This window comes from Archocentrus centrarchus, chromosome 2 (genome assembly GCF_007364275.1).
Source record: "Archocentrus centrarchus isolate MPI-CPG fArcCen1 chromosome 2, fArcCen1, whole genome shotgun sequence".
NCBI classification, from domain to species: domain Eukaryota; kingdom Metazoa; phylum Chordata; class Actinopteri; order Cichliformes; family Cichlidae; genus Archocentrus; species Archocentrus centrarchus.
In genome coordinates, this window is record NC_044347.1 from 7009913 (window position 1) to 7021950 (window position 12038).

The 12038-nt window shown below is 41.9% G+C and overlaps 1 protein-coding gene across 1 annotated transcript in view; it reads left to right on the plus strand.

Annotated features, from left to right (window-relative positions):
* LOC115798479 (uncharacterized) overlaps window positions 1-12038 on the plus strand; it is a 214761-nt gene that overhangs the window by 54247 nt on the left and 148476 nt on the right. Inside the window, exon 12 of the mRNA XM_030755332.1 lies at window positions 485-1458. Within this exon, the coding sequence (XP_030611192.1) occupies window positions 485-1458 (974 nt within the window). The remainder of the gene's footprint in view (window positions 1-484; window positions 1459-12038) is intronic.

Here is a 12038-nt window from a genome sequence, read left to right on the forward strand (position 1 = left end):
AGTGAAGTTTGACTGCATTTATTTTAGAAACATCTTTGCTGTAGACCAGTAGATTCTCATTGTGATCTGATGTTTGGCTCTACGATTCAGTCTGATTGGGTCGTTCATATAGTATTCTGTTCCAGCTGCTGGGGGACAACATCATCACTTTTGTGAAGAACGAGCTGAAGAAGATCCAGAAGGTTCTGAGTCCAGATTACCCAGAATGCTTAGAGAGTCATGGGGAGGGTGACACGGCCTTGGAGGGTGAGGATAATGAGCAGAAGAGAAGCAGAGAGGCTTTTGTTAAGATCAGACTGCACTTCCTGAGGAGAATGAAGCAGGAGTAGCTGGCTGACCGTCTGCAGAGCAGTAAGAGGATTTCTCTGAAGATTTAAGCTGCTGCAAAAATAAAATATTTACTAATGTCTCAAGAGATGGACCAACATGCTGGCCTACTTAATATATAATAATTCATTTTAATAGCTTTTTATTGCATTTTCAGAATACATTGTTTCACTCTGTCGACAAGAACTTAAATCTGCTCTGAAGAAGAAGTTCCAGTGTGTGTTTGAGGGGATCGCTAAAGCAGGAAACCCAACCCTTCTGAATCAGATCTACACAGAGCTCTACATCACAGAGGGAGGGACTGCAGAGGTCAATGATGAACATGAGGTCAGACAGATTGAAACAGCATCCAGGAAACCAGACAGACCAGAAACAACAATCAGACAAGAAGACATCTTTAAAGGCTCACCTGGAAGAGATGAACCAATCAGAACAGTGCTGACAAAGGGAGTGGCTGGCATTGGGAAAACAGTCTTAACACAGAAGTTCACTCTGGACTGGGCTGAAGACAAAGCCAACCAGGACATCCAGTTCATGTTTCCATTCACTTTCAGAGAGCTGAATGTGCTGAAAGAGAAAAAGTTCAGCTTGGTGGAACTTGTTCATCACTTCTTTACTGAAACCAAAGAAGCAGGAATCTGCAGCTTTGAAGACTTCCAGGTTGTGTTCATCTTTGATGGTCTGGATGAGTGTCGACTTCCTCTGGACTTCCACAACACTCAGATCCTGGCTGATGTGACAGAGTCCACCTCAGTGGATGTGCTGCTGACAAACCTCATCAGGGGGAACCTGCTTCCCTCTGCTCACCTCTGGATAACCACACGACCTGCAGCAGCCAATCAGATGCCTCCTTGGTGCGTTGACATGGTGACAGAGGTCAGAGGGTTCAGTGACCCACAGAAGGAGGAGTACTTCAGGAAGAGATTCAGCGATGAGGAGCAGGCCAGCAGGATCATCTCCCACATCAAGACATCACGAAGCCTCCACATCATGTGCCACATCCCAGTCTTCTGCTGGATCAGTGCTACAGTTCTGGAGGATGTGCTGAAAACCAGAGAGAGAGGAGAGCTGCCCAAGACCCTGACTGAGATGTACATCCACTTCCTGGTGGTTCAGGCCAAAGTGAAGAAGGTCAAGTATGATGGAGGAACTGAGACAGATCCACACTGGAGTCCAGAGAGCAGGAAGATGATTGAGTCTCTGGGAAAACTGGCTTTTGATCAGCTGCAGAAAGGAAACCTGATCTTCTATGAATCAGACCTGACAGAGTGTGGCATCGATATCAGAGCAGCCTCAGTGTACTCAGGAGGGTTCACACAGATCTTTATAGAGGAGAGAGGGCTGTACCAGGACAAGGTGTTCTGCTTCATCCATCTGAGTGTTCAGGAGTTTCTGGCTGCTCTTCATGTCCATCTGACCTTCATCAACTCTGGAGTCAATCTGCTGGAAGAACAACAGACAAATTCCAAGTGGTTTAAATTATTTGCTTATCTAATACAAGTTCAGGACTCTAGTGAAACATCTCTCCACCAGAGTGCTGTGAACAAGGCCTTACAGAGTCCAAATGGACACCTGGACTTGTTCCTCCGCTTCCTCCTGGGTCTTTCACTGCAGACCAATCAGACTCTCCTACGAGGTCTTCTGACACAGACAGGAAGTAGCTCACAGACCAATCAGGAAGCAGTCCAGTACATCAAGAAGAAGCTCAGTAAGAATCTGTCTGCAGAGAAAAGCATCAACCTGTTCCACTGTCTGAATGAACTGAATGATCGTTCTCTAGTGGAGGAGATCCAACAGTCCCTGAGATCAGGAAGTCTCTCCACAGATAAACTGTCTCCTGCTCAGTGGTCAGCTCTGGTCTTCATCTTACTGTCATCAGAAGAAGATCTGGATGTGTTTGACCTGAAGAAATACTCTGCTTCAGAGGAGGCTCTGCTGAGGTTGCTGCCAGTGGTCAAAGCCTCCAACAAAGCTCTGTGAGTTATCACAAAGATTTAAAAACTTAAATACATTTTAGAAACAGGAAATTGCTTTCTTCATATGATCCGTACAGTGGTGTCAAGACTTATTGATTTCTTAGTATTTGTCACACTTCCATATTTTCAGATCAGCAAACAAATTTTAATAATATAACCATTGTTAATATTAGACAACATGTAGTTTAAATAATTGATTTCATTTATTATTTTCACTTAATTGATTAAATCATCATTTAATAACCTGAGTAAATATAAAATACAGTTATCTTTGTTTAACATAAAAATTTCTTTGATCTAAAACATGTGAGTGTGACAAATATGTAACAAACTAAGAAATCAGTAAGGGGGCACATACTTTTTTCACAGCACTGTATTAAAGTTGGGCAATTTGCTTCATTGTCCAGTTGCCCTCCCCCTGTGGCATCGCCGATGACTGACAGCAGAAGAGCTGCCATTGTGGTATTGCTATCTTTAAAACAAAAAAAAAATATGAGTGACTTCCAGCATGAAGAAGCATTTGCATGTTGACAATCACCACTTTCTGATTCAGCCTCTTAATTACTGAACATATGATGACTGGATATCAGCTGAACAGTGATAACAGTGGAGGAAACAAGTGAAGGAGATGAGATAAAGGAGCATCTCTGTGAATGCACAGTTACATTAAACTCTGATTTAAAAATAAATAAATAAAAATCAGACCAGCAGTCAGAAATATCTTCCTATTTTCTTTCATTTGATTGTTATTGTGATGGATCACTGTCACTCAACACACATACACACACACTCGAAGCATGTGTCTGTTGACATTCAGACACGTCTGTGTTGCAAGTGTTTGGTGTTTTTGGAAGACTGAACATGAAACTGTAGCAAAGCAGATTTAATTGATTATGACTCAGAATAATGATAATATCAATGTAATGCACTAATAGGGAAATTAGATTAAAAGATTGGTGAGCTATTGCCCGTCACTTTGACCATTGTTGACACCATCATCCATCAGGACAACCCTGCACTATATGTTATATCTCTTCAGGCTGAGCAGCTGTAACCTGTCAGAGAGAAGCTGGGAAGCTCTGTCCTCCTCTCTTCAACTAGAAGACTGTGAGCTGACAGAGCTAGACCTGAGTAACAACAACCTGCAGGACTCAGGATTGAAGCTGCTGCTTGCTGGATTGGAGAGTCCCCGCTGTAAACTGGAGACACTCAGGTCAGATCATGTGGTTTGTGATTTGATGTGAGATCTTGTTACGTCTAATTTATATCCTGACATGTCCTTAATTGTAAATCTCTTTCAAAGTGTTTTTTTTTTTTGTTTCATTGCATCTAAAACCAGATTTTTAGCTTTGAACAAGCTTCCAGTTTTCTTGCAGTTAACAGCTGCTTACAAGCAGTGAAGTCTATATTTGCATGTGCCAGTAACTGAGAAAATGGCAGAAATGAACAAATAGATAACTCAGGGGCAGCTGGATGGTGGTGGTGGTGGTGGTGGGGGGGGGTCTGATAGAAATATGCAAATTGAAATTTCAAAAAGATGAACTCACTCCAGGCCCAAACTACCAAGAAAAATCACTGGTTGGTAGATCTGTATTGAAAATGTCCCCAAACACCAACATCTGTTGTGTGTTTAATAAACCTTTATCAACATTTCTGCAGTTATTTCAGGATTCATATTCATGTAATTGTATTAATGTTTCTGCCCTCTTATGGGTCAAACTGTAATGTTATGAATTATTATTCAGGAAAAAACAAACATTTGAGAGGAACCTGTGTATTCAGACTCAGAGCTTTAGCTGTGAAGCAGACCTCTAATGTGCTCATCTTCATCAAACATCATCATCATCATCAGTCTGTCACTCATCTGCATCATCATCCACTCTGCTTCACTCCCAGCAGCTGAAAACAGTCAGACAGCTGCAGCACAAGGTTCAGTTAGCTTTGCTCAACAATAGAAAGAAATGTGCTCCAAAGAGATACTTTTACTAAAGGTACTTTAACAACCTTTAGTAGAGTATTTTTAACACAAGTATCTGTACTTTTTCACCTCTACATGTGTGTCATTATCAATATAAACATGGACTTGCAAATTGAAGCAATATGACCAAAAACATGATAACACTGGTAGTTTTGTGGTGTATTACATTATTGTAATTATTCGTAGTATTTTCTACACAAGTGATTCTTAATATAGTTTTACAGCAGCTCATTTTTCTCTCAGTAGTTTATGAAGTATAAAGTGACTTTAAGCTGCTCTCTTGTCACAAGGGTTCACCACAGCAGCAGCTCCATGTTTGATTGGACTGATGTTTGGATCAAACCAGTGAAAGAATGTGTAAACCACTACACTGTGGAGGAGAATAGTGATACCTAAAGTATAAAACACTGTGTTATCATAAATTATAAACAAAATAAAAATACCCAAACAACATAAATATCTACTCTTAGAATAACAGAAATGTAATATTTGATACAGTCTGTCAGTCACAGTCAGTTATTGACTTTTTGTTGAATGTAGTGACAGAACTCCTCCCAACTCTGTTAGCTAGCATTACCCAGCATGCACTGGAAATGATCAATATTTCACAAATTATTGCTTGCAGTGAACTTTGAACCATATGATTGGAGCTGTGAATTACAGTATGAAACATTAATACAACCTATGTCTCCATACAATTTTAACACTAACAAACTGTGGCTCAAAGTATTTTCTTTTTTGAGTTTCTTTATTTTAAAGATTTCTTTAAATCAGCTCCTGAGCCTTGAATCTGGACTGAAATGAGTTTTTCTAAACTGGCTGATGGATCTGATCAAAAAGCAAAAGCATACTAAAAGTGTTGGATGTTGGTCATCATGGTGAAATCCTGTTTTCTGCACAGTTTGTTCTTCTTCCTCTCTCTGTGTCTGATTCTTAATGAAGTCTTTCCTCATGTGCACCTTTAAATGATGTCAGCCTCACCAGCAGCACAGTTCAGTGGAGGATGATGTTTAGCTGCCACTTTGGTTCTGCAAAGATTTGATGGGTTGTGATCAAATTAGTTTCAGATGTTCATGTTGTCCTCACAATGAAATATAAGAACTTCAACAATCAGCAGACTTTTAATTTAGTGCCATCATCTGCTCAGACTTCTAGTTTGACCAAAACTTTCATTCAAACCAAAAAGCAGCAAAACTAATGACACTCCCATCAGCCTCAGTCCTACTTTATGTAGATTTGATCATCATTTTGACTTCACTGATTTTATCACTTGTAGACTTTAACATTTAGACTGACTTGGTTATTTTGAACTCCTGTTTCAGTCATTTCATTTTAAAATGATTTGTTGCTGCAGTTTGTTGTCTGCATGCAGCTGCTCTGCTGTTCTCTAAGAGTATCTGTCATGTCTGCAGGCTGTCAGGCTGCCTGATCACAGAAGAAGGTTGTAAGTCTCTGGTCTCAGCTTTGAGCTCCAACCCCTCCCCTCTGAGAGAGCTGGACCTGAGCTACAACCAGCCAGGAGAGGCAGGAGTGAAGCGGCTGGAGCAGCTGAGACTGGAAACTCTCAGGTATGGAGAGGCCTGTTGCAGCCACAGACAGTGTCTGATAGAGGAGGAAGCTGTACTTCACTCTGGCCCTGTCTGATGACTTCATGCTGGATACGAGTGTTATCTGAACAGTCACACATAGAGGAACCTTTTTACTTTGCTTCTATCAGGAAGTCTGCTTGAACAGAAACAGTAGATATCTGTATGGGGTCTCAAAGGAGAAAATCTCCATCAACAACAATGGAGCAACCAGTTCAAAGTGATCTCTGCAGAGGAACAGTCTCACATTTTTGCCCTCTGACCATCAATGGGATTAAGTTTTATAAATCAATAAATGAGCCTTTCTATTGATTTCCTGTGGCTCATGTTCCTGTTAGGAGAATCTGAAATATTGAGCATCAAAGTCAGTGAGAAAAATCAAAGTGAAGCAGACGAGTATGAGAATCAGAGTGAGTGAAACAGAGCAGGAGAATCCAAAAACAGAAACTAATGAAAAGTGAAGTGACAGATGCTTCCTTTGTAGTTCACTGCAGCTGCCTTTGTTTGTGCACTGCAATAATGATCTGATCATTGATCCACTCTGATCATTAATATTCAGACCAAGTATCAGCACATCAAGGACAGGAGAACAAAAAGTCAGCAGGTCCCTCTGTGATCATTTCCATGCAGAAAAATACAACAAACCTGTTGCATCTTTTTCCAGAACTGTTAATAAACAGCTCACAGAGTCACTGATGTTCTCCATTTAGAACAAACACAATCTGAAAACATGAGAACTGATGACTGTACATGAGCTGAAAATATGAATCAGCTGATTTTAGGCTCCGATGAAGGGGGGGCCTCTTCCTTAGAGCCACTGGCAGGATGCAGCAGTGGTGACTTTAGTTCAGGTAAAGTGAGCTCATTGGACATTCCTGCTGTTTGGCCCATATCACAGTGGGATGTGAATGTCCTGTTTTCTTTATTCCATCATAATAAAGAAGGAAATCCCACATTTGTCTTCTAATCCATGGAGCTAATAAATGAGCTCTGTGAATGAGTCCATCCTGACTGAAGCAGCAGTTCTCTAACAGGAAGGAGTCAGGATAGACTAAAGCAGGGATCCTCAAATCCAGGCCTTGAGGACCAGTGTCCTGCACCTTTTAGATGCGTTTCTGCTTCAACACGCCTGAGTCAAATAGAGAAGTCATTAGCAGAATTTGACTGCACACTGAGAAGGTAATTCAGCCATTTGATTCAGGTGTATTGGATCAGGGACACATCTAAAACCTGCAGGACACCGGACCTCAAGGCAGGGATTTGAGGATCCCTGCACTAAAGGATCATGATGATCACACAATATTCTCTCTGCTTGAAAAGCTCTCCTTATCATCAGTGTAGAGATCACAACCAGCTCCTCCTGCAGGAATGCTGCAGCGTGATTGGCTGATGCTGTTTTCATCATTTGATCTTGTTTCCATTGAATAAATCTGCTCTATAGAGCATTTGATAATGAGGCTGCACAGGTTCACCTGTGGAAGGATTATTATCAAAGGTATTTGTCTCCTGCTTTCAGTGGAGTGCAACAGGAACTCTCGTGTCTCCAGAGGTGCACGAGTCCACTGACGCCTGGTCCTCGCTCCACCCACGTCTGCATCCTCAGACAGCTGCTGTGGAGGCATCCCAGCAGGGACCAGTGGCTGCCCTTGTGAGACAGACTTTGTGGTCAAGAACACTCCCTAATCAGAGTCTGAAGGCCTTCACATAGAAAGCAGTGTGTGCTGTGATGATGCTACATTAGCCCAAAATATGTGTTGCACTGGCTGCTGCACTCCATCTGTACTACATCAGTTTTTGCACCCAGTCACAGTCTTTACATGTACTACATGCACCCACTCCCTGACAGCATCAGTGTTTGTACAGCGTGTTGAACTTTGATTGCGGCACACACAAGAGCTCCCTGGACATCGTGCTTAATAATGAAGATTAATATTGATCAAAATGATGATGATTTTTGCTCTAATCAAACAGCCTCACTGGAACACGACAACCACAGGACAGAACCAGTGTTGTAGTACTCAAGATCGGTCTTGGTCTCGAGACCACTTTTTGATGATCTCTGTCTTGTCATGGACTCGACCGCATTTGTACTCAGTCTTGTCTCGGTCTCAGATATTGAGAACTCTGAATTTTATTTCAAGACCAGTCAAGACCACAGCTGTGGAAATATCATTAAATTACCAGAATATTGTCCAATTTATTTGTTAACATTCTTGCTTTTATTAGATGTAAAATGTACTGATTCAAATCCAGACCCCATTCACTCTGCCCCAGCTAGGTCGCTTCTATTATCACCACTTGCACCTGTATCATTTCACTGCAATTTGCAATCTACCGCAGAGCATGGGCAGTTTCATTCACAATGTGCACGTTTGATTGTGCTACGGTTGTGCCTGCACTTGATTTTGTTTGCTACAGAAATCAAAATGTCAACCGGCATGAACACCAGAAGTAAGAGGAAAAATGAAGATCAAATGATGAGCACCTGTTTTCAGAAAAGGACTCAGAGGGCCGGTGAGACAGTTTAAGCTTTTGTGTGGAGCCTATATGAGTGCGTGCAGCACTGCGAGTTTGGTGCAGGGAAGGACAAGCAGATTTGGGACCGGATCGCCATCGGAATAATGGATAAAGAGATTTCCCAAAGACTCCAATTAGAGGCGGACCTGACTCTGGAGATAGCTAATCCAGCTTGAAAGTCAGAGCGAACAGGTGAAGCAGCAAAGTGCAGCGCGCATGGAAAATACAGTGAATGAGGTGAGACAGAAACGGTTCAGCAGCATAAAGAGGAACTATTACAAACCACGGCAGCCACAAGCACAGAAATACAGTGAAAATAAAAAGAACTGCCAGAGATTCAATAGGATGCATGACAAAAAAGAAAACTGTCCAGCCCGAAATAAAACATGCAGAGCACGGAAAGTGTAACAAACTGGGAAATTTCGAGGGTGCGTGTAAAACTAAAATGCTGAAAGAAGTAAGAGCTGAAGCCGTTATGGATTCAGATGAGAATTAGTTTTTTATTGGCAAACTGTTCTTGAGAGCAACAATAAAGTCAAATGTCATTGAGGAGCCAGATTCAGATACCAACCGGGATATTGAGCTACTGGTGAATGGCAGCCCGGTGGATTTTAAAATTGACACTGGTGCAGATACCACTGTTATGACAGAAGCTACTTTCAACAATCTACAGCAAAAACCAAAACTGAACAAGTCCAGATCAACAGTGTACAGCCCAGGTGGGAAGGTCAGATGTGTGGGCAAGTTCTTCTCCACCGCTTCATACAAAGGTCAGAGATACCAGTACTGGATTACAGTTATAAAAGGACAGTTTGTCGGTAACCTATTAGGCAGGGCAGTGGGAAAGCGTATGGGAGTGGTCAAACGGGTCAGTGCTATCGGTAGTGATTATATGCCATGTGATGTGTTCGGGGACATTGGACTACTGAACTGTGATCCCATTAAAATTGAGCTGACGGAAGAGGAAATTCCTTATAGCGTCAATACGCCACGCAGAGTCCCTTTTCCCCTCCTTCAAAAAGTTCAGAAATAGCTGAAGCACATGCTAAGTCTTGGGATTATTGAGGAGGTTACCGAACCGACAGACTGGTGCGCTCCAATGTTGCCTGCTCCAAAACGTAATAAGGATGAGGTAGTGTGTGTTGATTTACAGATGCAGCCACCTAATGTTGCCGCATCCAGCCAGACGTCGGCCAGCTGAAGTCCAGCCCCCAGCTGGCCGACGTCCGGCTGTCGTCGGGCTGGAAGTCCCCCTCCTTCTCCTGGGCGTATCTACTTTCCAGCATGAACACACCCCTTTCCCTCAATTGTAGACTGTCACCAAAAGGTGGCGCCTTCTTAACAAAAACGTTGAGTTCTGTGATTCAAAAAAGTTTTGGTGAAGTATCAAGTTTTGAAAACCTAAAATAGATGCCTAAAATTTTTGTCAGTATGACCTTTCACACATTTCCATTGCGAATCACCAAAAGATTCCTTTGTTTCACTTCATCTTTTAACTAAATAAGTAAATAAATACAGTAGGTTAAAAAAGAAGCGGTGCTGCGCTGAGCCAACCCGGTCTCACGGCAGTTCGTGCAGTAGTCACGAAATTTAATCTATTGATTCGTGCTCATGAACACGAATTCCCTCTTTTTTTCGTGTTACTCGGCACGACTTCTAACCTGCCTGAAATGCAGTGGGATAAAGTTCGTGCCTCTGAGCACGACTTCTAAGCTGCAGTATAGTTTTTTTTTTTTTTTTTTTGCCCCTGTCCCCCTTTTTTCCCCCCTTTTCTTTTGAACTGGAAGCTCAGAAGCTGAATTATGCCTTTAATTGCGATCCTTAACCGCCACTTTTCCTTTTGACATGAATTTCTCCTCGTTTCATTTAATGTGGGGTGCTGCTTATGGTTGTAACGATGACATTTGTGGGGCTTTTTAGGTCTAAATTTATATTTACGTGTTTATGGTTAGTGCTATATTCGGTGTCCAATTTTTTCTGTGAGTTCCGTGGTCTGAAGCCGTTTTTCCTCTGTGTTAAATCCATGAACCAACGATGAATAAATAAATGAACTACAGTACCCATCACCCCATCGGCCGTAACCATGGTCACGCGTATTCCCGTTGCTGTCCAGCTAATTGCATTAGTTCACCCGCTTCGGATGTTATCAGGTAATTACTGACTTTATTAGCGGTTTTCAGGCCTGTAAATATGGGCCAGCAAGGGCCGTCTGCACCTCGTAGTCAGTCGAGAAGGTAGTTATCGTTCTAACGGAGGATCACTGACAGAGAAGGACTACAGACGAAGGACTACAGAAGAAGGACTACAGAAGCCATGCTCGCTGACTTCCGGCGGATGCTGCAGTGTTCAGGTAAGAGGATTTCAATGGACATCGTTTATATAGTGATATTATTATGGCAGTGAGTTCAATAAGCACTTGAAATTAGATTAATGTGGTGTAAGAGAGCGCTGATATCCCAACTCTGAGATGCATTTGTAGAGATTATTGCGGGTTTTGCCGTCTTTGAGACGCTAGCTTAAATTTTCTGTGCAAATGTTAGCGGATATCGTAGGAAAGCGTTCACTATTTAAACAATGTTATGACAGAAATATGAGCTTCTGGACTTACTAGTTAAGTAAAATGATTATTTTCAGCCACAGATTCCAAATAAATATCCTGATGAGCTTCAGTGCATCCATATTCAATATCTGCGAGTACAGTGCTTCATTTAATCTGCACTGAACTGACCCAGGCTTATCACAATGTAAAATAAAATGATACTGGTCTGAACACAGTTGCTGGATCAGGTGACCCTGAAGCCTCTCTTAGTTATGCTGCTATAGGCCTAGACTGCTGGGGAGGTTCCCGTGATTTCTTTATATTCACTGTAAACAAACCTTATATTTGCAAGTTTCTTATATTCAATATTTAAACAAAGAGCAGTCTGTTTATACTTCAGACTGCTGGCTTACTTGTGGTTCCTATGATACTTAAGAGTAGAATGGGATGCAGAGCCTTCAGCTCCTCTGTGGAAAGAGCCTTGAGGTGACTGTTGTGATTTGGCACTATACACATAAAACTGAAAGTCTGGCTGCCTTTAATCCTCTGTGACAAACACGAGGATCCATGAAACCTGCCAGCACCTGAGAATGAGCTGAAACTTGCAGTGTATTACATTCCCATCATGGAGAAGCTTCCAGACTCTGGGAATCCTGTCAGTGAGCAGGGACTGATTCACTGTCCTCAGCTTTAAACAAACCCAGTCTCCATCTCAGGTTTTGACTCAGCCTGCTTTGGAGTCACTAATCTAGAATCATCAGGCTACTTACTTTCAACACCATAATTTTGTTACTGATTCAGTTTATAAACCTGTTTTGTGCTGCAGCAACAATCAAACATGTCCAGTTCATACATCATTGTAGTTTGTGTCTTTGCTCTTTCAGAACTGAATTGGAAATCCAAAGGTGCTGGAAAGCTTCTTCTCCAACCCTCAAAGCCAAACTTCACCCATGAGAGCTGACAGCATGCAATCATTTTGAGAAGTGACACTCTCATAAATAAAGGTGAGCAATGATACTTAATGTGTACTTTTTGATTATCATGTTTAAAGGTTTGTCATTGCTCACAGTGGCCTTGTATTCATTAGGCATTTCCAGAATAGTATCCAGCAGTTT